The 25,787-nt window shown below is 48.6% G+C and overlaps 2 protein-coding genes across 2 annotated transcripts in view; both read right to left on the bottom strand.

The window, feature by feature from the left end:
* Positions 1-2,568, bottom strand: part of Atp6v0a2 (ATPase, H+ transporting, lysosomal V0 subunit A2) — a 95,404-nt gene extending 92,836 nt beyond the window's left edge. Inside the window, exon 1 of the mRNA NM_011596.5 lies at positions 2,330-2,568. Coding sequence (NP_035726.2) covers positions 2,330-2,446 — 117 coding nt within the window. The 5' untranslated portion in view covers positions 2,447-2,568. The remainder of the gene's footprint in view (positions 1-2,329) is intronic.
* Positions 2,569-3,881: 1,313 nt separating this feature from the next.
* Tctn2 (tectonic family member 2) overlaps positions 3,882-25,787 on the bottom strand; it is a 28,990-nt gene continuing 7,084 nt past the window's right edge. The window contains 14 exon segments of the mRNA NM_026486.3: positions 3,882-4,515; positions 5,637-5,725; positions 5,814-5,939; positions 7,148-7,284; positions 7,286-7,302; positions 8,507-8,613; positions 11,395-11,506; positions 12,512-12,589; positions 15,074-15,151; positions 16,335-16,469; positions 18,911-18,976; positions 21,209-21,350; positions 22,978-23,101; positions 23,688-23,884. Of these exon segments, the coding sequence (NP_080762.1) occupies positions 4,388-4,515; positions 5,637-5,725; positions 5,814-5,939; positions 7,148-7,284; positions 7,286-7,302; positions 8,507-8,613; positions 11,395-11,506; positions 12,512-12,589; positions 15,074-15,151; positions 16,335-16,469; positions 18,911-18,976; positions 21,209-21,350; positions 22,978-23,101; positions 23,688-23,884 (1,536 nt within the window). The 3' untranslated portion in view covers positions 3,882-4,387.

The following is a 25,787-nucleotide window of genomic DNA, read 5'->3' as shown; positions in this document are numbered from 1 at the left end:
TGACTTCAGTGGCACTGACAATGTAAACCAGGAGCTGGCAGTCAGTGCTGCCTGCAGTTCCACTTGCCAATTTTCTTTATGTGGTGGCTTAACTCTTAACCCAACGGCAGGATCTTTTGTGAAGAGATCCTCCTCAAAGATGCTATCAGCCACCACCACCAGCGGCAGCGGCAGCTTAGACAGTCATTATATTTTTCTTGTGTGGGTTACAAATGTTGGGTTTTTGTTTGTTTGGAGGGGGGTGATTTCCATTTAAGTTTGAAGTCACACTAACTCAAAACTAATGGTATAAAAGTGCATTTCAACAGACCCCTTTGTTTTTTGTTTGTTTTGTTTTGTTTTGTTTTGGTTTTTCGAGTCAGGGTTTCTCTGTATAGCCCTGGATGTCCTGGACCCCTTTGTTTTTAAAAATTATTTCTGTGTGTGTGTATGTGTGTGTCTTTGTCTGCTGGGGTGTGCACACATAAGTGTAGGTGCCTGAGGAAGTCAAAGGCGCCGGAATTACAGACCACTGTAAACTGTGGGTGCTGGGAACTGAACTCTGGTCCACTGCAAGAGCAGCAAGTGCTCTTAATTGCGGAGACGTCCCTCAAGCCTTTTTTGAGTGGTCCCCCTATGCAGCCCAGGCTGGCCTTGACTTCAACCTCCTACCTCAGCTTCCAGAGTGTTGCAATACCACAACCTGCTCCAGGCAGTGGAGAGAGAGAGAGACACTACACTCAGCCTTTCCTGCCCCAGTACCCAAAGGGCCAAGAGGAAAAAAAAAAAAGCTGTCCTCAGAGTAGAGATGGAACTGAGCCCACCTGTCCCTTCAGGACCACAACATCTCTCTTTCCAGGTCTTCCCACTACAGTCACTATGGAAATCCTTCAGTTGCCCCACCCGGTCCAAAGGTGAGGAGCAGAAAGGCCTGAATAAGCCAAAAATGGCCAGTGATTTCCACGGCGCCCACCCCCCCCCCTCATATGAGTGCGCTCCGGACCATTAAGAGCTTTAACACCGATACCTGAGTTGACAGGGACCTATACCCAGTACCCCTGAAGACTCAGCAAAACACTTTTGTTTTATTTTCCTTTTGGAAAGAGCAGCCAGCGCTTTCTCTTCGGTCAACTCCCTGTTTGAAACTCCCCTGGGTCCACCCTGGATCTCATGTAACAATCAGACCTGATGTAAAAAAAAACTGCTTTCCTTGCCACTGGAGCCTGGATCATTCTGATGCTCCCCAAAGCACCACACCCTACCTGTCAGATATGAAGATCCAAGGGCTGAAGTCCAAGTGGCTTCAGGACCCAGGAAGGGCACTGCATCTGGCCTGCTCTCTCACCTGTCATTTAGGAGTCTCCTGTGACAGTGCAAGGATCATCTATATCAGTTCGTGGGTAGAGAGGCTCCCTCTTGAGAGTAAGGACCCATCAGAAAGAAACAGGGAAATGGCCAAGAGCCCACACTGGTGGCGTTTAGTGCCATTAGTAGTTATCACGGCCCGTTTGGCAGCCTTTCTGCACTGTTCTCCATAGCACATATGGTTGTAGCTCACAATCAGTGGCTCCCGTTGTCCTCCCAGACTGAGCCCCTACAGCACAGGGACTTCACCTTGCCTTGCTCACTGAGTCCCCAAGGCCAGAAGTCAATAAAAGCTTTTGTATTCATCCAACAGTGGTTTATTAATGCCAATAAATGCCAGGACCCGGGCCACTCGTGGAAAATGAGGAAAGGAACAAGTTGGGCAAGGTCCTGACCCTTACAAGTTGCCAGAGCACGGAGGTTGAACATGAGCCAAAGGCTGCGTTCACAAGTGTGTTATTATAGTTGCAGAGACAGCCTCCATTCCACACCTACTGACCGTGACCCAGGTGCTTGTCACTTGCCAACCACACCGGCGCATCATCACCGAGGAGTTAAGAATTCAAAACCTCTCGAAGGACTCACAACCTGTCGGACTACCTCATCCCTCTTCCTGCCTCTCTTCTCCCATCGAGTACTGCTCCGAGAGGTCCTTCCTGAGTCACCCCGGAAAACCACCTCTGGGGAACCTCCTCCTCCACATCTTCCCACTGCCAACTCCTGTTCCATCCCGATCTCTGCTCAAAGACCGTCTCCTTGGAGGGAGTCTCCCTTAACTAACCTGCAAATCTCCAGTGACCCTCCTCTGTCTCCCTGACAGCTCCTGTCCCATCTGGGTCTCGGCTCAAAGTCCGCCTCCTTAGAGGGGCCCTCCTTGGCTACCCTGCAAAGCAACCTCCCTGCCCGAGTCCCCCGCGGTGCCAGCCTGCTTTAGCGGCACCCAGCCCTGGGACCTCACAGGCCCGCAGGCCGCGGGGACACTCACGTCTCGGAACTGCACCAGGCCCTTCTCGCCCAGCGCGCTCAGACACTCGTAGGCCGTGCCCGACTGCAGGAAGAGCTGCGCCAGGCACATGCTCTCGCTGCGGAAGAGAGAGCCCATGGCGGCGCTGCCTCGCTCAGCCTCCACGGCCCGCGCACCCGCACCATGGGGCTCCCCTCCGATGCCACCGCGGCCACCGCTCAGCCGCCGCCACAACCACCCGCCACGCCCCGCCCACCGCCGCAGCCGGTTCCGGTTCCGCCCCGGGGAACCGCCCACCGCAGATTGACCAATGAACGGCCGGAATCCTGACAGTCCGTCACTACGGATCAGCCAATCTGCACACAAGAGGCAGGATTTCCCTAATTGGGTGACCCCTGCGCTGCTTTTAGAGTTTTGTTCTTTCAATAGTTCATTGGTTTTTCATGGATCCCGAACTGGTTTTAAGTTCACAATCCTCCTGCTTCAGTTTTCCCAGGACCAGGATTGTAGGCGTGCCCGACTACGACCAGCTACTTTTGAAGATGTTTTTGTTTTATTCGAAACAGTCTATGTAGCTCTGGATGTCGTGGTGTAGATCTGCCTGCCTTTACCTCCGAGCGCTGGGATTTAAGATGTGCACCATCACACTTCTTGAAGTCTTTTTTTTTTCTCTCTCTCTCTCTTCTCGTCTCTTCTCTCTTCTCTCCTCTCCTCTCCCCTCCCCTCCCCCCAGGAAGCAGATTCGGCTTCTGCTTCCTACCGTGGGCCCTGGCTCCTTTCGTTGGGCCACACCCCCTCCCTGCTTTTCCCTGGCCTACACACTTGAACTCTGGAGTCCTTCAGTTTAAAATACTGGCCCATGGGACCGTCTCAAAGCTGACTCCTTTAGATCTCAGCTCAAATGACCAGTTAGGTTTTACTGTCAACATGACACAATGTCACCTGAGACAAGGGAGTCTTAACTGAGGGATGACACAGATCTGACTGCCCGGTAGCCATGGCTTTGGCGAATTATCTTGATTGCTGATTGATGGGGAAGGTCCAGACCACTATGGGCAGTGTCACCGCTGGATAGGTGGTCCAAGGCAGTTTAAGAGAGCTGGCTGAGACATTGTGTTGCAAGCTTTAAAACTCAGCACTCAGAAGGGGGAGGAGGCGGATCTCTATGTGTTCTAGGCTAGTCTGGTCTACACAGTGAGAAATAAAGCATTTAATACTATAGAAGAGCTGAGATGGCTCGTGGGTAAAGGCACTGTCTATACAAGCCTGACAACCGGCGTTCCCTCCCTGGATACCAAAGGCAGAAGGAGAAAACTGACTCCCAAAGCTTGTCCTCAATGTACTTGCACCTGCATCACTCAAACACACAAACACTAATCACCACCACCACCACCATCATCACCATCACTACCACCACTACCACCATCATCACCACCACCACCATCATCATCACCATCACCACCACCACCATCATCACCACCACCACCATCATCATCACCATCACCACCACCACCACCACCATCACTGCCACCACCACTACTACCATCATCATCACCATCACCACCATCATCATAATATAAAATTCAATTTTAATTTAAAAGCCTATATAAAGCATTTTCTAACTCTTTCTCTGGAATATGTGATAGTAATCAGTCTTTTCTTTATGCTTACCTGCTTGCATCAATCAAGTCTGGTCAAACATAAAACCCCATGATTAGAAATCCGTGCTGGGCTTAAGTCTCTGACACTTAGGACACCCTCGATTCCCCTGCAACCAGCTAGAATCGAGAGTGATAATCCGGAGCCACTCTAAACATCTAGATATTTGGCTCACGTTCACTTAACACTAGGGATTTCTACAAAAATAGACATTCTGTTTATTAAAATGGTTCAGAGAGTCCAGGCATGGTGGAACATGCCTTTAATCCAGCACTCCAGAGGCAGAGACAGGCAGATCTCTGTGAGCTTAGAAGCAAGCCAGGGATATGTGGAGAGACCTGTCTCAAACTGACAGGTTTCAGAGAGGCGCAAGGGCCGATGAGGAGCCGCTGAGTGGATGCCCTGAGTCTTCCAGGAAACTTAATGGTAGATGGCAGCTGAGTCCCGGGCTTTGCACATCCTGACCCAGGGGTGCCTGAGGAGGATGGCCAGCATGAGGAGTGACAGCAGCATCAGGCCTTTGGCCACACACTGAGACTGGGGCTCCCCTGAAAGACAACAAAAGGCAGTTGTTAAGAGCTTGAAGGTCCGTGTGCCCGCAGATCGCTAGGGAAGCCAGGAATGTTGAGCATACAGGATCATGCTCTCAAAGGAAAGGACACACAACCTACTTTTCCATCCAGAAGGCTAGGAATGGGGGTGGCTAACAGCCTGGTGATCTGCAGTATCTATTGGGCCAGGCCATATCAAGACCCCACAACCAGGACTGGAGGTGGCTAATAGTTTAAATGACCTTCCACCATCTGTATCGCCAAGGGCTCCTGCAGGCTCTCACAACCAAGACCAGAGATGGCTAACAGCCCAAATGACCTCTACACTATCTGTATGACTGTGACCATGCCAGGTCCTTCCTTAGGCTCTCAAGCTAATACAGGTAGTCTACTCTAGAATCCGTCTTGCTTATTTTTAATATTATTTATTTTATGTATATGAGTCCACTGTGGCTCTCTTCAGACATACCAGAAAAGGGCGTCAGATCCCATTACAGATGGTTGTGAGCCACAATGTGGTTCCTGGGACTTGAACTCAGGACCTCTAGAATCTGGAAGGGCAGTCAGTGCTCTTAACCATTGAACCATCTCTCCAGCCCTAGAACCCTTCTTGGAAGCAGGGACTTGTACTTTGAGTTGTGTTTCAATGTTAATTATTTCTCCTTGTGTACTGGGGATTGGATTATACCAGGAAACTTTCCCCCGAAACTGTACTGTGTTTAAATATGCCAGCAATAAATCACCTGACATCAGACTCCTGAAGTTTGACCCAGCCTGGATGATTAAGTCAGGCTGAACTGAGTTTCCATTCATTCTCGTTTCTTGGTGGCTTGTTTCCCTGCCAGCTATGACACTCACAGGGGACAACCCCCATCCCAACAACTGAGTCATATCACACCTTGACTTTGAAGGTAATAATTTAGTGATTACTAGTGATAACTATTCATTGTTATAATTTCTAAACATCATAACCATAATTTCTAAACATCAATGTTGGTGTGGTTTCTTCTTTTAAGTCTTTTGTGTTTTAACTTGTCTGGGACGTTTACACTTTGACTCGTAAACAGTTTTAACCGGCACAACATAATTAACAACACACAGAAACCTGGTTTCCCTACCTTGATAATACTGGGTCAGAGGGTACAGAAGTTGGGGCCAACACAGCTCATTCCGGGTACAGTCGTACTCTGTGAAGTTGATCTGGAATCTGCAAAAACACATGGGCGGGTTACAGGGAGAACAAGAGAGAAGCTGGAAGGAAGCTGCACCTGTGAGCCTGTCAGACATTGGCTTACCTCGTAGGGGGGTGGGGCATCTGCGCAGGGACATTAATGAACTCAACAGAGGCACTGAGAGGGAGAAGGTCGGCCTTGTCCTCACAAGTGAGCCCACACTGGTACTGCCAGGTCACTGTGGAAAACCTAGAAGGGGACAACTGTAAGGTAGTGTGGCCACCAACCATTGAAAGTCTAGGAAGCCAAGCGCTGCATCCACAAGTCTAGACACAAAATCTACAAGTACCCATCACTGGCTGCCGTGACCAGCTCCCTCCTCCGGTCCAAGTCACTGTATACAGGTTCTCTTCACAAAGACTGCTTGTCACCAACAGTCTAATAAAAACAGCAGCTGACCATCGATATATCGAAAGCATGCTGGGCCCGCAGCACAGAACAAAGGTGCTTTTTACATATCGTGGCAAGGAATCCTTAAAGCAGCACTGTGGGAATGCCGTGTTGCTTAGCAAAAGAATTCTTGGCTCCATCCCAACACTCTGAAGTGGGGTCTGATGGGAAATCAGCACCTCTTCTCCTATTCTGGTAACTGCTCCCCAACTTTCCATGGGGGTTGGAGACACACCACTCCCTACTCTCAGTGAGTCAGTGAGTCAGAAGACACCAACCTGAATCCAGAGCCTGCCTGCCAGAGCTGTTGCTCATTCTGGCCATCATGAATATGACCTGGCCAAACAACAACAACAAAAATGTCTGCCTATATCTTTCTTGACAAGGCGGCCTCTCTTTACTAAGCCCAGGCGAGGTGAGGCTGGTGCTGACCTAACAAGACTGGGAGGCTGTCCCTGAGCATGAAAACAGTCCCAGGACAAGCTGAGCTGGGGGTAAACAGAAGAAGAGACCCTCTCTGACCTTGCAGGCATGGGGACAATCCCAAACTGAATAGCGCCCATCATTCTTTGCTAAGTGGAACCTGTCACATAAGGTAACAACACAATGCACAGAGGTGTCATCATTTCTTAGATGAGGCTACTGCATATTAAACTGCCTAGAGTCATACACAGCTCCACGATCTGAACCTATGGGGCCTGGCAAAGCCTCCAACTAGTGGCCACATTCTGTCACCAATATGCCACCCACACTCACAGAGTTAAATGCCCTCGGGACCAAGCAGCCCCTTGCTAGCCCTGGCCCTCCCCTGACACTATAGCAGCTCCTATACAGAGCCTTACAAATACTCCTGAGGGTGGTGTCTGTGCCTTCCACTTACATAGCCCTATTAACATAGCTATTAACTAATACAGCTCTTAACAATCGCCATTTGCAAGCGTGCAGATTCCAGCCTAGCACTCCTCCTCTTTGCCTGGCACCTTGGCAACTCTCAGGAGGGACCACACCTTGTCTCCACAGCCAGGATCTCCCGCTGAGCCACCCCTTCCACAGAGCCAGCTTCAGCAGTGAGAATGCGGATGGAGAGCCGGGCTGGAACTTCTGGGCACACGCCATTCACGCTGCTCAAGGGCAGGTCGGCACCTATCAGGGGCTTCGGCACCTGCAGGAATGTCAAATTAAACATCTGTTAATAGTAGCTGTCCTCCAGTGTCACACATGATACCCAAAGGGATGGAAAGTGATATGGTCTGGCTCTCAAGTCCCAAGGCACAACTCTCTGGCAAGGCTGCTGTCGCTCCACAGCGTCTACAGGCAGAAGTAGGTGCTAATCGCCTGAGTGCTGTCTAAATCCCAGCCCACAGAATAAAACCAAACACAGAGACTCAGCATCTGGAGCTGCAGAGGCGTCTCAGCAGTTAAGAGCACTTGCTGCTCTTTCAGAGGACCCAGGTTCAAGTCCCAGCACCAACACAGCAGCTCACAATCACCTGTAACTTGATGCCCCTTTCTGGCTTCCAAGGGTGGAAGCACACATATGGTATAAACTTCCACACAGACACACACATAAATTAAAAAAAATTTTTTTTTCTTAAAATAAAAAAATTTTAAAAAAGGGGGGGCTGGAGAGATAGCTCCGTGATTTAAGAGTGTCAACTGCTCTTCTGAAGGTCCTGAGTTCAAATTCCAGCAACCACACGATAGCTAAAAACCATCCGTAATGAGATCTGACTCTCTCTTCTGGGGTGCCTGAAGACACAGCTATAGTGGTATACTCACATAAAATAAATAAATAATTCTTTAACAACAAAAAACAAAAACAAAAACAAAAAGACCCAGTGCCTAAACTTGTCGCTGAAAGCCAGAGTAGTCACACACTAGACATCATGTGGAACCACATCTCAGCCCCAGATTCACTTTCAAACCTCCCTGTGCAGAACTGTCCAGAGCACAGGAGTGCCTTCCTGTGTCCTTGCACTCATGACTCTGCTTTCTATTTGCTTCTGTCCATTCTGGGTGCTACACACAAACACAGTCAGAGCTCCTGGGTGGTCTGTGTCTGGGCCCCTTTCACTTGGCACTACGTGTTCATTCTCTATAAACTACTAGGTCAACTCTCGATGCCAATATTCTTGGACACTCAAGACAGAAGTGCAAACTGATGTGCCCTATGCATCTTCAAGCCCAGACTCAGCAAGAGGAAGCTTGGGGTAGTTTCCTCTTCGAGCAAAAGCCACAAGAGAGCTGGGAAACGAAAGATTCCAGCCTGCAGGGAGTCCCGGGCAAATGCACCAGGCTCTGGAGCCATGGCTGGTGACAATAGGCTCAATAGCAGTCAGCCCCTATGCAAGGCCAGCGTGACTCACGTATGATCTCCAGCCAGCCGTCACTCAGATCACTGTAGTCCGAGTTGCCTCTCCTCGCCACGTGCGTTGCTTGTGTCAGCAAATCCAGTCTCTGAAGGACATTCTCTCTGCAAGAGAGGACAATAACGCTTCTCAGCCAGTGGCCGGCGGGGCTGGTCCTCCGGTCCTTTTCCAAGAGTGGACACGTGTCTTTGCTGGGAGCCCATATAAAAATCTGCTGGAGCGACTGGCATTAAAAACAGGATGTATGCATGTGGGTACTACACTGAAGAGATGGCTCAGCAGTTAAGAATACCTGCTGCTAGCTGGGTGTGGTGGTGCAGGCCTTTAATTCCAGCACATGGGAGGCAGAAGAAAGAGGATCTCTATTGAGTTCGAGGCCAGCCTGGTCTACAGATCAAGTTCCAGGACAGCCAGGGCAACACAGAAAAACTCTTGTCTTAGAAAAACAACAAACAAACAAAACAAAACAAACAAAAGGAATGCTTGCAGCTCTTCCAGACTTGGGTTTGTAGCATGTAATTTTTTTTTTAATATGAGTACACTGCCGCTATAGTCAGACACACCAGAAGAGAGCATCCCTTTACAGATGGTTGTGAGCCACCATGTGGTTGCTGGGAATTGAACTCAGGTCCTCTGGAAGAGCAGTCAGTGCTCTTAACCACTGAGCCATCTCTCCAGCCCCAGCATGTAATTTTTTGGTTTTTTTGTTTTTTGTTTTTTGTTTTTCAAGACAGGATTTCTCTGTGTAGCCCTGGCTATCCTGGAACTCACTTTATAGACCAGGCTGGACTCGAACTCAGAAATCCACCTGCCTCTGCCTCCCAGGTGCTGGGATTAAAGGCGTGTGCCACCACCACCCGGCTATATAATTTTTAAATACAACTTGCTCCTTGCTTGGTGGCGGCAATGGCCATCTCACCCAGCCCCCATGGCTAGGGTTCAAATCCCAGCACCCACTTGGTAGCTCACAACCATCTGGGACTCCAGTTCTAGGGCATCTGACAGCCTCTTCTGACCTCTGCAAGCACTGCCTGCACATGGTGCAGACATACATGCAGGTCAAAAACGCTCATACCATGAAATGAATAAATCTTACGTACTGGGAATGTACTTGGAGGGGCCGGTGAGGTGGCTCAGTGGGTGGAGGAGTTTGGATGCAGGCCTAACAACCTGAGTGGATTTCTAGACCATACAATGTGGCCAGAGAGAGCCCTGGCTCCCAAGAGTTGTTCTCTGCCCTCCACATGTGAAGCATATATATAGGCACGCATCCTCCCACAAAGTAAAGATAAATGTAAAAAAAAAAAAAAGAAAACAAGGAAAATAGCAACTGTTGGGAGGGTGCGGAAAACCTGGAGCCGTCCGTCCCACTCTGCTGTGAGGACGATCAAAGGTGCCACCACGCTAGTAAAAGTGGGTTCTGCAGGCAGAAAAGGGAATTACCAGATGACCTGGCACTTCCATCCCTGGGGCACAGACAGAAAGAACAGGAAGAACATTCAAACAGAAACTTGCGCAGGCCTGGGTGCAGCAGTACACACAGCCAAACGAGGGAGGCCACGGATGTCCATCGACCCAGGCTAAACAAGATGTGATAGAAACAGACACACAGAGGCAGGCTACTCATCACCATAGAAACGGCCAGAGAGAGTGCTGGTACGAGCTGTGACCTGGAAACCGGCAGGGTGGGTGTGCTCCCGTTCCAATATCCAGACCAGGCAAAGCCACGGAGGCAGAAAGCAGGGGGCAGGGTGCTTGGTGGCCGGGACTTTGGGAGGAGATCTGGGGAAGTAACTACTTATACATACAGGTTTCCACTTTTGAAAGTATTGTAGAACTAGATAAAGCCTTTCACAACATCATAAAAGGCCTAAATGACACTCAGTTGTTCACTTTTTCTTGTCTTTAGATTTTTAGCCATTTGTATATGTGTGCGTGTATCTTGGGGAGGTCAAAGGACAACCTGAATGAGTCAGTTTTCTTTTACCACAGGAGTCTTGGTCTTGAACTCAGGCCATTAGGCTTAGCAGCAATCACCTTTATCTGCAGAGCCATCCTGACAGACTGTTTGTTGGATTTTATGTTGAGACAGGGTGTTAGATGCAGCCCAAGAGGACCCTAAGCAGCAACCCTGCCTCAGCCTCTACAGTGCTGGGATGGTGGCATGAGCAGTGTGTCTGCCTGAGTCACTTACTTCCCAATGATTAATTACATGGTAGGAATGTTACACCAACTTCAAACAAAAACAAAAATATCAGAGTTACCAGGATGACTCAGTATAAGACACACACACACAACATGGCAGGCAAGCGCCTATACATTGACATATGTAACAGACACACACAAGGCATGCAAGCACCTGTACACACACACACACACACACATTCATATTCACATACATATACACATGCACACACCACAAATACTGGGGCATGCTTGTACCTCTCCTCCCTCCCTCTCCCTCTCTCTCACACATAACCATACCAGGCCATGCATGTACCTGTACACACACACAAACACAAATACACACACACACACACACAGTATACACATACCTGTGTTTATACACATCTCACACGCACACAATAATCATTTCATAAATAAATGTTAAAAACAAACATGTGTGTCCGCCACTCACTATCATGTCTTCTGTGTGTGCCCACTCACTATCACATCCACGCCATCTCTAGTTCACGGTAAATTTTCCTCCGTCTTCTGTCTTTAACATCACTAATTTTAAGGAGACCACTCACAATGCGGGAAAGTTCATCAGTGGAACTCGTGGGAGCCAGTTTTGGGGAGGTGGAGACAGGACGACTCAAGAGCTGCAGATCTTCCTGGCTATGTGAGACCTTGGCTCACACAAACCAACCAACGAGACTCACCTGAGCTGGGTACAGTTCTCCTTAATCCCAACTTCCAGCAGGCAGCCAGAGAAGGCATTTTCTCCAAACAAAATGGGTCTGAGAGCGGCTGCTGTGCACAGGCCCCTTCCAGCTGCAACAGAAGGATAAGCCCCTCACTGTTCTGCTAAATACAAGTAAAGATTTACTTCAAGGACTTCCTGAAAACTCTCTCAGCACACAGGAGGCTGAGGCAGGGGTGTGGTGGTTGAAGGCCTGGGCAAATAGAAAGCCCTTGTTTCAAATGAACAAAAAGTGTTAATCTTTATCTTTTTTATCTTTTTTTTTTTTTTTTTTTTTTTTTTTGAGACAAGGTCTCACATAGCCCAGACTGGCCTGAATTGTTGATGCAGCTGGGGGTAGCCTGATTTCCTGATCCTCCTGCCTCCACCTTTTAAGTGCCGGGACCACAGGAATGCACCAACGCACCCGGCTAAACAAAACAAAACCGACAACAGAAAGTAAAAATAAAGTTTCTAGCTTCTGAAAACTCTAATCCAGTGGTTCCCAACCTGGGCATTGTGACCCTTTAGGGGTAGCCTGCAAGTTAGGTAGTTACACTACAATTTAATAACAGTAGCAAAATTACATTTATGAAGTATCAAGGCAAGTATTTCATGGTTGGGGTCACAATATGAAGAACTGTATAAAAGGACCACAGCATTAGGAGGAAGGTTGAGAATCGCTGCTCTAATCCTTCTGATCCTCTCAAAGCCAAATGAAGGCTCCATCCTATGTGAGAATTCCTGGACCAGGCGCTGGGGGCTTCCTGTAAGCCGGATGTTGCTGCTTCAGGCAGGTGTGGGCAACTCCTACTGCCATGCTGGGTGCCCTCTGTTCAGAGGGAGCTGTTTTGGCTCCAAGGAATAGCATGATGGGCTATGGCCACAGACAGCACAACCCTGCCTGAAAAGCTCTTACAAATACCCAGCACTTTAGGTACAACACGCAAGGCATCCTTGAAAAAGGGGGGACGGGGGGGGGGGGAACGTCCTGGAAACACAAAAAGCCGCCCCTCCCCACACACCATAAGCCAGAAAATGTTTCTAACTCCAGGCTATGGGGGCAGAACACTTTTAGCAAGTCACAACCACCTCACCTGGCTGCCAGAGGTGCAGTGTGCTGACGTTCATCCCAGCGGTATGCAGGGCTCGGACCGGCTTGCCAAGCTGGTAACCTAGACACGGACAACAAAGCAGCGAGGGCTGCCATCTTCCCTCTGGGGTGCTTGGAAGGTGTTTGGCCCAGGGAGTGACACTGTTAGGAGGTGTGGCCTTGTTGGAGGAAGCTTGTCACTGTGGGGGTGGCTTGGAGACCCTCCTCCTAACTGCCTGGAAGCCAGTCTTCTCCTGACTGCCTTGGGTGTCGAATTCATGGCTCCTTCTCCAGCACCATGTCTGCCTGGACGCTGCCATGTTTCCCCCCACGATGATAACAGACTGAACCTCTGACCTGTAAGGCAGCCCCAGTCGAATGTTGTCCTTTAGAAGAGTTGACTTGGTCATGGTGTCTCTTCTCAGCAATGGGAACCCTAAGCTAGGAGCCTAGGGGAGCCTTGGCGTTGGCAATTTGTACACCCCATCCCAGCAGCACTGGGGAGGCTGAGACAGGAGGATGGCGATTTCTATTTACTATTTTGATTTTTTTTTTGACTTATTAACTTCTTAGCCAGGCGTGGTGGAACCCATGTGTAACCACAGTTCTTGAGGTGTGGAGGAAGCTCACAACGCAAACCACTTACACTGAAGGCTGTGCCATCTCCCTAGCAACAGCACCAACATTTCCCAAAACAACTCCTACAGCCAGGGCCTGCTCGGTGCACATCCACACCACCCTCTCCATCCCCAGGTGTGGTTTAGTGCCAGTGCTACACAGCAGGAAGCAATCAGGGTCTCCATCCCATTTCTATATCAGGCCGTATTAACCACCATTCCTGGATACCAGCCTCTCCTAATGTATTTTATTTATTGCAGCTTATCCAAAATATTACCATATAAATATTACCACTTCTCAAGTGCTGAGCGGTCCCATGGGACGTAACAGGCACCGAGAGGCAAAAAAAGATGGTGAAATGAGCAGATAAATGAATAGAAAGCTGGTGTTAGCCTTTCCTGGGGCGAGACAAATGATTGCAGTCAGGAGACACAAGCCCAATGCACTGGTGGGCTAGCTCACAGGAGTGTGGATGACTGTAGGACAGCAGCATCACTGAGAATCCCACCCAGCGTTGGCGGTGACTTCCTGTTGGGCGGTACCTCCCAATCTCACACACAGCTGGGGGTGGAACAGGCCTGACCTTGTTGGGGGTCTCTCGTAGATACAGTCAGCTGCAGTTGCTCTGACTGAGGTAGTAATGGCAACTCAGAGGACCGTGGCCCATAACAACAGTACCAGGTTTCTTAAATGGCCAATGGCACCAGGTGGTAGTAGTACTGTGCCTTTAATCCTAGCTACTCTGAGGGTGAGGGAAGGCATAAAATCAAGAGTTCGAGGCCAACCTTAGCTACACACAAACACCACATCTCAAAAACAAAACAAAACCAAAAATCTCCCAGGAGCCAGAGAGATGGCTCAACGGTTACTTGCTGCTCTTCCAGAGGATCCAAGACTGGTTCCCAGCACCCATGCTGGGTGATCCACAACTGCTTGGAACTCTAAATCTGTGTAATCTCACACCCTCCTCTGATCCTCATGGCACCTGCACACAAGTGGCACATGTGCATGAACACACACACACAAATAAATAAATAAATATAATTTTTAAACAAGGGGCTGGAGAGATGCCTCAGCAGTTAAGAGCAGTGGCTGCTCTTCCAGAGGCCCTGGGTTCCATCCGCAACACATACATAAGCACTCAACTATTCCAGTTCCAGGGGGATCCAACAGACACACATGCAGGCAAAACACCAAGGTATATAAAATAAAAATAAATCACTGAAAAAAAGTTAAAGCAAAACAATAACAACAAAACCATCACAAAACAGCCAGGCATGGTGGCACAAGTCTTTAACCCCAGTACTGGGAGACTGAGGCAAACAGATCTCTAGTCCACAGAGAGAGTTCCAGGACAGCCATGGCTAGCTACATAGAAAAGCCATATGAGCCAGGCAGTGGTGGCGCACGCCTTTAATCCCAGCGCTTGGGAGGCAGAGGCAGGCGCGTTTCTGAGTTCGAGGCCAGCCTAGTCTACAGAGTGAGTGCCAGGACAGCCAGGGCTACACAGAGAAACCCTGTCTCGAAAAAAGAAAAAAAAGAAAGAAAGAAAGAAAGAAAGAAAGAAAGAAAGAAAATCAAACCAACCCACGAAATATAAGAATAGAAGACCAAAGGCCAAAGAGAATAAAATTTGCATGCAAAGCACCATTGTATATTAAAGTATAAATCTGAGGCAGAGGCAGGTGGATTTCTGAGTTTGAGGCCAGCCTGGTCTACAGAGTGAGTTCCAGGATCAGCCAGGACTATACAGAGAAACCCTGTCTCAAAAAAAAGAAAAAAAAAGTATAAATCTGCCACAGGAGAAAGTGGATTGTCATGGGGTAAGGAAATAAGGAAACTGGTCACAGAGACAAACACAACTCAAGACAGTTCCTCATGGCCACGGGGCAGCTCAGGATGCCACCCTAAGATCTGTGTAGAAGAGCAGCACTGTCATTCATCCTACCTGGATTTCCAGAAAATTCCTTCTCACCACCACTGTGATGGCTTAAAAACTTCACTGTGAATCTCTGGGTCATCATTCCTAGAAATAAAAGAAGCCAGAGACATAATGTGTAGCATTTTGTTGGGAGAAGAAATTAACTCCCATGAACATAATGCATGCATGCTGTAAGGCTGAGGCAGGAGGATTGCTTTGAGGCTGAGGCCAGGGTACACATGAAGGCCCTTTCTTGAAGAGGATTTAAAAAAAGAATCAAAACAGGAACAAGCCAGGCGGTATTGCACACATTTAATCCTAGCATTCAGGAGGTTGTGAGTTTGAAGCCAGCCTGGTTGACACAGAAAATTCCAGATAAGGGGTTATGCATTAGACCTTGTCTCTGTGACCAAGCTGGCCTCGAATTCAAAGATCCTCTTACTTCTGCCTCCTGGGTGCTGGGATTAAAGACATGGGGTAGCACGCCCTGTCCAACCTATTCTTCTCCTTTTTTTTTTTTTTTTTTTTTTTTTTCGAGACAGGGTTTCTTTGGGTAGCCCTGGCTGTCCTGGAACTCACTTTGTAGACCAGGCTGGCCTCAAACTCAGAAATCCCCTGCCTCTGCCTCCCGAGTGCTGGGATCACCACGCCTGGCTCTTCTCCTTATTCTAAAGTTACGTTTTATATATTTCGCATGCACGTATGTGGCAAACATGTGGAGGACCAAAGACAACTTAGCCTTGTCGGATCTGCGGGATCCATCTCGGGTTGTCAGCCACAGGTGCCTTCAGTGACCGGCAGAACCCTCTTGCCAGTCCGATGGTACTATTTACATTACTATTGCCAGTTTTAGTTGCACATCTAAGTGTGTGCACGTGTGTGTGCCACTGCAGATGTCTTTGGAGATGCTCAATCTCCTCGGAGCTGCCTTATGGAGATGCTGGGAACTGAACCCAGGACCTCTGGAAGAGCAGCTGAGCCAGGTACTATCTAATTTTTAAAAGAAAAATCACTTTTATTTTCTTGTTCTTTCGAGACAGGGCTTTACTGTATGTTCCCGGCTGCTCTTGAACTCACTACCAATCCTCCTGCCTCAGCCTCAGGAGTGCTGGCATTTCAGGTATAAGTCGCCAGGCCTGGCACGAAATTACATTTGCTGTGCAAAAGAATCCTGACTCCTTGATTCAGTGAAAGAAAACGCACAGGCTGGCTTCACTGGAGGGGTTATAGTTCTGGAAACCACTGGAAAGGGAGACACTTCAGACGGAGAGCATTCTGGACCCCTCACCTCTCTGCTGGGCACTGATTTCTGCCCTGATGACTGTGATGTCTAGGCCGCTGATGGAATTATTTTGCCATCTGAAGACATAATGTTCTTCCACATTCACGTTTCTGGGGGCCGATCCGACACTTAAAACTGTGTCTGCAAAGACGAGAATATGCACATAAATGAAAACTCGTTCTGGGTTGCAATCTGTTACTGGGGCTCTGTCTGCCTCTGTGGGCTCCCTCAGGAAGCTGGGCCACCTCTCCTCCATGGCGCTTCCTGAGGTCCCCTGTCAGGGTCGGCCACATCCTCTATTCCACCTCAGTTCCCTGAATAACTCTGTCCCTTTCCTTTGATTCCCGCGTCCCCAGTGCTTGGCTCAAAGCTTGAGCACAAGTGTGCACTTGGGGACACTCACGCCCGGAAGCAGGGGCTTCTAAACACACAGCCAGGAACAAGGTCATAAACCAAGGGAAAGGAACGAAAACCACACCTTCATTCAAAACAAAGGGCTGCGTACATCAGCCCCACCCGCACAGCAGCTGGGGCAGCATCCGGATGCAAAGCGCTAAGTACCAGCAGGATATACTTCCTTCCTGCTCTTCCGAAGGTCCAGAGTTCAAATCCCAGCAACCACATGGTGGCTCACAACCATCTGTAAGGAGATCTGACGCCCTCTTCTGGAGTGTCTGAAGACAGACACAGTGTATATACATATAATAAATAAATAAATCTTTTAAAAATAAATAAATAAATAGCCTCTTGCGGGGGGGGGGGGGGGGCTGAAGAGACGGCTCAGCGGGTAAGAGCACTGACTGCTCTCCAAAGGTCCTGAGTTCGAATCCCAGCAACCACATGGTGGCTCACAATCACCCTTAATGAGATCTGACGCCCTCTTCTGGGGCATCATAAGACAGCTACAGTGGACTTATGTATAATAATAAATAAATCTTTGGGCCAGAGCAAGCGGGGCCAACCGGAGCGAGCAGAGGTCCTAAAATTCAAAAAAAAAAAAAAAAAAAAAGAAAGAAAAGCCTCTTGGGTAGCCGGTCGGTGGTGTCGCACACCTTTAGTCCCAAACACTCGGGAGGCAGAGGCAGGCAGATTTCTGAGTTCGAGGCCAGCCTGGTCTACAAAGTGTAGCTCAGGCTACACAGAGAAACCCTGTCTCAAAAAACCAAAACAAAAGAAAAAAGAAAAAAAAAAGAAAAGCCTCTTGGGACCTGAGAGAACTGGAGGGGACATTACAACGCTCGCCATCAAGGCCTGTGGGGAGGTGGCTGAGGTCACAGTCAGTGCACAGAAGCCAGGCCGGCATGCAGAACAACAGAACGTGGATGGAACACCCGCAACTCCGCTGATCCGACATCAATTCTTTCTTAAAGATTTATTATTTGAATTTTATATATACAAGCGCTTTGCTTGCATGCGCATCTAAGTGGATGCACCATGGTGTGTGACTGGAGCCTATGGAGGGCAGAGGACGCCTGGATCCCCTGAAACCAGAGTTACAGATGTGAGCCACATCTGGGTCCTCTGCACAAGCAGCAAGCACTCTTAAGCACTGAGTGCCCGGCCTCTGCTTTCACACTTGACACTCTTGTGTGTTTATGTATGTGTAGGTACTCCTGTGTGTACATCTGTGTACATGTCCATGGGTGGATGTAGAGGTCAGAGTTCAAGGCTGGGTATCTTCCACAATCACTATCCGTTTTTTTCTTTTTTTCACATTTTTATTTATTAGTGTGTGTGTTTGTGTGTGTACACTTGCCCTTGCATGTGCCCCCAGAAAATAATCTTTTTAAATTTGTTTAATACAATAATAAAAATAAATCTTTTTTTTTTTTTTTTTTTGGTTTTTCAAGACAGAGTTTCTCTATATAGCCCTGGAACTCACTTTGTAGACCAGGCTGGCCTAGAACTCAGAAATCCACCTGCCTCTGTCCAGTGCTGGGACTAAAGGCGTGCACCACCACGCCTAGCTAAACTAATACAACTCTTATGCTCTTGCCTCTTTCCCCCTTGTTCCCCCTCTCTCCCCATCCCCCCCTCCACATGGTCATGGCCGGCCTCCACTTCTCTACTCTCTCCTTCTCTCTGCCTTTCTCTGCTTCTACTACTCTCTTAACTCACCTTCCCATGCCCTGAATAAACTCTATACTAATAAAAAACAAACAAATACAAGCCCGGTTTAGTAGTGCATGCCTTTAAATCTCATCACTCAGGAGGCAAAGGTTTGCAGATCTCTGTGAGTTCAAGGCCAGCCTGGTCTACAGAGTGAGTTCCAGGACAGCCAAGGCTACACAGATAAACTCTAGCTTGAAAAAAACCAAACCAAACCAAACCAAATCAAGCAAGCAAACAAAACCAAATATAAACCAAATAATACAGACACAGTGGCTCACACCTTTAATCCCAGCACTGGGGAGGCAGAGGCAAAAGCATCTTTGTGAGTTCAAGGCCAGCCTGGTCTACATAGACAGTTCCAGGACCACCAGGGTCACAGAGTGATACCCTGTCTCAAAACCACAATAAAACAGAAAAGAAAGAGCAAGCACATTTTGTAGAGATGGCATGAACATGTGACACTGACGTACCCGGGCTGGTGATGAACTTGTCCAGGTCAATGGCTTCCTCATAGGTTACTGTTGGTGTGACCGGACCTAAAATGACACAGGATTAACTTCCACAGCAACACTCGGTCCGGTCTGTCATGGTGGCACTCACCTACTCACAGGAGGCAGATCAAGGTGATAAGAAGCCAGGCTCTGAGTCACAAACTTACAATCCCAACATTCAGGAGACAGAAGAAATAGGAGTTCAAGGTCACCCTCGGAAATACTACCTCAATAAAGGAAGGGAAAAGAAGAAAGAGAAAGAAAGAAAGAAAGAAAGAAAGAAAGAAAGAAAGAAAGAAAGAAAGAAAGAAAGAAAGAAAGAAAGGAGGGAGGGAGGGGAGGAAAAAGAAGAGGAAGGAAGAAGAGGAAGAGAAAGACAAGAAGGAGGAGGGCTATGATGCGATGCAACCATGCCCTTGGTGAGACCCCTCCCACCCCTGTCCCTGCTCCCACACCATCAGAGGCTGGGATCCCTCTGTTCCCGTCCTCTCACTACACCTGCACAGGAGGATGGTAAGAGCTGGTACCAGCCCTGTGTTGTAGCTCTGCAGGAAGAGCCTCGGGGTGGAATTTACACGGAGAATGTTACGTGCCCTAAACTCATCAAGTAAACTGCACGGCACGGTGATCCCATTCACAGGACTGTGCCTAAGGAAAATGAAAATCTGTCCCACAGAACTGTGTCTCCAAGTGCTCACGCCAGCACTGGTCCCAAAACCAGCTGAGCTATACAAGAGAATAATACTCTTGCCCTGCCCCTCCAAGAAAAAAACAGCACAGATTTGTGCTTTCAAAAGATGACGATAAGCCAGGCAGTGGTGATGCACACTTTTGATCCTAGCAATTGGAAGGCAGAAGCCGGTAGATCTCTGAGTTTGAGGCCAGCCTGGTCTCACAGTGAGTTTGAGGCCAGCCAGGGCTACAAAGAGAAACCCCATCTTGAAAAAAAGAAAAAAAAAGCGTAAAAAGAAGAGGAAGTCTGGGATGGATGAGGTCCCAAGCCAATGTATATTTTGACATAAACATGGACTCTGAGACCCACTGGCCCACGATAACCTGGCAAAGCCATTACCCGTATGGGCCAGGCTCAAAACACACAGCAAAGCTTTCTTTGGGAGTCCCAGGATGAGTGTTTTTGAACTATTCACCTGCATGTGCAGAGACTAGCAAGTGCGGTCCCTCCTGGACGTTTACAGCCTGAGACCCACGCCTCCAGAGCCCTCCTCCAGAGACCAGCTAACCTCCCCCTGCACGGTTCCTAATGCACTCGCTGAGGTTCCCGGTTATCACAGTAGCAGTTAGAGAACCCTACCCAACCCATCCCAGTTTCACACTGTGTGTCGCTCCTTTCTTCAGTCCTCCCTACCCCCAGCCAGGGTTCCGGGACCCCAAGCCTCTTGGGATGCACCGGCAAAGGAACGTTTCCATCAGGGTGAAATGCAGCAACAGAGGAGAGATTGGTGGCTCAGTGCTGAAAAGCTGCCAGCGCCCTCTGCAGGTGCGAAAAGGTCCAGGGCTGCTCAGAAGCGTGGGGTATACAGTATCATAAAGGAAGCAGCTGCCACCCACGTGACATTATGGAGATTTGACCTAACTGACAGTAAAGCCCTGGCGAAGGGGTGTTACTCAGTCCTGGAACAAGGAGTTCCACGCCCAGTGCAGAGGAAAACTCCACAGACATGAGCAGGGTGCTTGCTGTTCAATCAGACTGAACTCTTCCCATGAAAACTGCCATCCTCGGGGCTGGAGAGATGGCTCAGAGGTTAGGAGCACTGACTGCTCTTCCAGAGGCCCTGAGTTCAATTCCCAGCACCCACATGGTGGCTCACAACCATCTGTAATGGGATGTGATGCCCTCTTCTGGTGTGTATGAAGACAGCTACAGTGTACTCATATGCATAAAATAAATAATTAAAGAAAAGAAAGGCCGAGCGGTAATAAATAATAATTAAAGAAAAGAAATAATTAAAGAAAAGAAAATCCCAGCACTTGGGAGGCAGAGGCAGGTGGATTTCTGAGATCGAGGCTAGCCTGGTCTACAAATAAAGTGAGTTCCAGGACAGCCAGGGCTGTCCTGGAACACAGAGAAACCCTATCTCAAAAAACCAATAAATGAATAAATAAATAAATAAATAAATAAAATAGAAAATAAATAAATAAAAAGAAAAAAAAAAAGAAAAGAAAAAGCCATCACTGGATGCTAAGAAAGTAGCTTACACATGGGAGAAGAGGGGCTTCTCTATTAACTACACCATTCTAACGATAAAGGTAGCCTACCTCCTGTTGTGCGGATTTTCATGTTCTCGAGGACAATTTCATCTCGTCCTTGGTGCACTTCCAGGTCCATGGTACATACACTGTCAAAATTCCTCAGGAAAGCCACAGGAGCATCCTGTAGACACTGCCCAGCTAGAGACACCTGAGGGCAAGAGACATTGATTTCAATTGATTTCTTCCTCCCATCTTAGAAAGTCTTTCCTCCAAGCTTGGTGCTCCAGCCTGCAATCCCTGCACTCAGGAGCTTTGGGCAAGAGTGCTCTGAACTCAGGACCAGCACGCACTACAGGGTGAGACCCTACCTCGGGGCTACCCTACTCCAAGTTGCTCTCTTCTGTCTGGCCCTATTGCTGGATAATGTCTACAGTAAGTACCCACGGTGACCAACTTTAGGGAGCTAAGATCTGGAAGCCACTACTAATAGTTAAGTGTTCTTAGGTCACCCAGGACAGACCCTGGCCATGTCCCCTAACCATACAAATCATGAGGCATATTTGACCTCCGTGCCACTCTCATCACAACTTGATTTTGGAGGGAGATGGGAAAGCCAGGGCCCTACATGGGAAAACTATCGCCTCTACTGCTAAGCACCACTTCCTACCCCCAGGCAGTTTCAATAACATAAAAATTGGTTCACAGGGCTAGAACCTCTTTAATCTCAGCAGGAAGACCCCTGTGAGTTCAAGGCCAGCCTGGTCTACAAACTGAGTCCCCTGCCCAGCTATGTTTTAACATTCTTTTTTTTTTTTTTTTTTAAAGATTTATTTATTTATTTAATGTAAGTACACTGTAGCTATCTTCAGATACTCCAGAAGAGAGCGTCAGATTTCATTACGGATGGTTGTGAGCCACCATGTGGTTGCTGGGATTTGAACTCAGGACCTTTGGAAGAGCAGTCGGCACTCTTAACCACTGAGCCATCTCACCAGCCCCTGTTTAACATTCTTAGGTGTTATACTCCACCACATATTCAGAGCTTCTTAGAAAGGGTTGGGGCTGGGAGTGGAGAAGCCTTGATTGGGATACACAAGGTTCTCGGTACCAGCCCCAGCACAGCAAAAGCATAAAACACTGATAGGGAATGAACTGGAGACTGACCACAGCCTCTAGAGCCCACACAGAGACTCTGCCGCTCCATTACACGCATTCCCACGTCCACTTAGCAAAGAGATGGGTTGAGGAGTCTTTTCAGTCTAGACACTATTAATGCACAAGAGGCAAATAAGCCACTTAGCGGGAGATCCTTAGGGGCAATGCTAGTTAAATCTGAGTTTTGAAATGGAAGGTGTTGGGCTGGAGAGATGGCTCATTAGTTAAGAGCACCGACTGCTCTTCCAAAGGTCCTGAGTTCAAATTCCAGCAATCACATGGTGGCTCACAACCATCCGTAACAAGATCTGACTCCCTCTTCTGGGGTGTCTGAAGACAGCTTCAGTGTACTTACATATTATAAATAAATCTTTAAAAGCCGGGCGTGGTGGCATACGCCTTTAATTCCAGCACTCCGGAGGCAGAGGCAGACAGATTTCTGAGTTTGAGGCCAGCCTGGTCTACAAAGTGAGTTGCAGGACAGCCAGGGCTATACAGAGAAACCCTGTCTCGAGAAACCAAAAAAAGAAAAAAAAGAAAGAGATCAAAAAAGAAAGAAAGAAAGAAAGAAAGAAAGAAAGAAAGAAAGAAAGAAAGAAAGAGAGAGAGGGGGAGGGAGGGAGAGAGAGAGAGAGAGAGAGAGAGAGAGAGAGAGAGAGAGAGAGAAGAGAAGGTGTTACCTGGGGGATGGTAAAATACCCCTCCGTGGTCATAATGGGATCTCCTTGCTTGTAACTGGCATCCGCGAAGTCTCTTAGGTCGAAGTGCAAATGGGCTTCAAAGCCGGGGGAATGTCTGGGGGAACTGAGAGACCGAGAGATTTGATCAGTGGGCCCGTAGGGGGCCTGCTTAGCCTGAGCGCAGGCCGGAGACACACCCCAGGACAATAAAAAACAAAGAAGACCAGTAACACTTCAGCTGTATTTTTGCTTTGATAGGGTCTCATGCGGCCCAGGCTGACTGCAAACTCTCTGTGTAGCTAAGGACAACCTTGAACTACTGATCCTGTCTCAGCCTGCTGGCTGCTGGGGTTACAGGGAGACAGCACTAACCCCAGCTCTACATTATCCTTTTTAATTTAGAAGATCATAGTTACAAAGTTTTCAATGATACAGGACTATAAAACACAGGAAGTTCAAATCCCGGGGCTCTTGGCTCCTTCCCCCATGCTGGAAAGTCATTGCTAAGTGCTGGCTGGATCTGCTGGGGGCGGTTTCTCAGTTCTTTCTGACACTTGGGGAGAAATGTCTGACATGGACTCCCTAACCACAACCTAGCGTGGGCTTCTTTACGGTACAGAGAAAAAATTGTGAGCCAAGTCAAGAACCCAGTAAAAGGAGACCTGGCGACCCTGGGAAGCAGGCCCCTCCCAGGCAGTCCAGGTACTCACGTGGCACCGTGGTAGAAGTGACCAAGGAACGGCGAGGTAGAGGGTGGCGACTGCACACACAGGAGGGGAAACCAGTCAGGAGTCTGGTGAGTAGTGCTGACAGCGCAGTGATGATGGGACGGAGGGCTGACGTGCCCTCCAAACACGCCGGAGAAGCAGGACTGTGCAAACAGCTCTCTTACTTCTGGCTGACAGTCCTGAAAAACAGATAAAAGGGTAACAAGGGTACCCAAGCTCGCACTGTGAGGCTGGACACAGCTCCCAGCTAACATGACAACATGTACTGCGAGGCCACCAGCGTGCAACACAATAGACGAGAAAACAATGCATCTTAGTCTCCTCCCCAAGTGCTTGGCGGTGCAAGAAGAGCTCCGTGGAGCTGTGGAGAGGGCTCAGTTGGCAAAATGCGTGGACCGCAAGCAGGAGGACCTGAGTGCCACTTGGAGAACCTACATGGAAAGGCCGGGTGTGGTGGCCTGTGACTGCTGGGGAGACTGAAGAAGGGCGATCCCTGGGGCTCACCAGACAGCCTGCCAAGGCCTACCCAGCCTGCAGGTTGCGTGAGAGAGAAAAATTTAAAAGGGTGCATGGTGCCTAAGGTATTAATTATCCTCTGGCTTCCACAGGTGTGTGCACACATGAGCAATCACACACACACACACCCTACACCATGTACATACAAGCCTCCATAACACACACACTCTCACACACACACACACTCACAAACTCACTGCTCACACACACCCTACACCATATACATACTAGCCTCCATAACACATACACACTCTCACACACATACATGCACACACACACACACCCTACACCATATACATACAAGCTTCCATAACACACACACACTCTCTCACACACTCACATACACACACACACACCTCGTTCCTTACACTTACACGATCACAAAGTCCCTTAGTCAGCTCCCCAGTGAAGTTCAGTCAGACTCTTCCAGCCCGCGACGGAGTGAGCTTCAGTGGGAATGTCATCACACCAGGCCCAGAGCTAGAGAGCTATGAGGATCTCAGGAGGATGAGGCGTGAGGATCAAAAGTTCGAGACCAGCCTGGGCTACTTACTTGGCAGGACTCTGTCTCAAATGTTTAAAAAGTAACAGAGTAGGGCTGGGCCCATTACTCAGAGGGAGCAGGGATGAGTGAGGCCCATGTTCAATCCCCGGTACCTCAAAAACAAGATTAAAATTGTGCATAAAGTGTAAATTGGGATTGTTTAAGACGCCATTGACACAGAATATATTTGGTATGTTTGGTTTGCTTACTTCGCTTACTAGCCTCACATTCAGAGAGATGCCCCTGCCTCTGCCGCCTGAGTCCTAAGATTAGAGGGGGAGTGCCATCATGCCCTGCTACCTACTTCTTTTTGGTTGGTTTGTTATTTTGAAACAGGGTCTCACTGAGTAGCTCTGATGAACTGACTGTGCATAAACCAGAGCTCCCTATTGTTTTGTTTTGTTTTATGTATAATAGTACACTGTAGCTGTCTTCAGACACACCAGAAGAGGGCACCGGATCCCATTACAGATGGTTGGGAGCCACCATGTGGTCGTTGGGATTTGAACTCTGGACCTCTGGAGGAGCAGCCAGTGCGCTTAACCACTGAGCCATCTCTCCAACCCCTCGTTTTTTGCTTTTAGGAATATTTTTATTTTCTTTCATGTGCACCGTGCTTTGCTTCCATGTATGTGTGTGTATCTATGTGCACCACTACACTTGGCCCCGCTCTTTTGATGCGATAGAGATTCTCACTGCATAGACCAGGCTAGCGTCCAATCACAGCGAGCCTCCGTAGTGGCTTGGTCTGCTGCTGCTATGTATTAAAATGCTAAATACTGTATCCCAAAACCTGGCTGCTCCAAGACAAGCAGGTCCTCACACACACCAGCTCTGGTTGTCTAAACCTTGCCCTCCTCAAGCTTTCCATGATTGGGTCATAAAGATGCCCACAGCCTACAGTTGGGCAGAAGAGACGCAGGCGGGGATTTGGGTCCTGGGCTTGGGGTCTGAGGCAGGCAGCATGAGGGAGGGAAAGAGAGAGAAGGAAGAAGGAAATCTCCAAGGGCTGGGTGCATCAT

Source organism: Mus musculus, chromosome 5 (assembly GCF_000001635.26).
Source record: "Mus musculus strain C57BL/6J chromosome 5, GRCm38.p6 C57BL/6J".
In the NCBI taxonomy this organism is placed as follows: Eukaryota; Metazoa; Chordata; class Mammalia; order Rodentia; family Muridae; genus Mus; species Mus musculus.
This window is presented reverse-complemented; position numbering and strand designations above follow the sequence as displayed.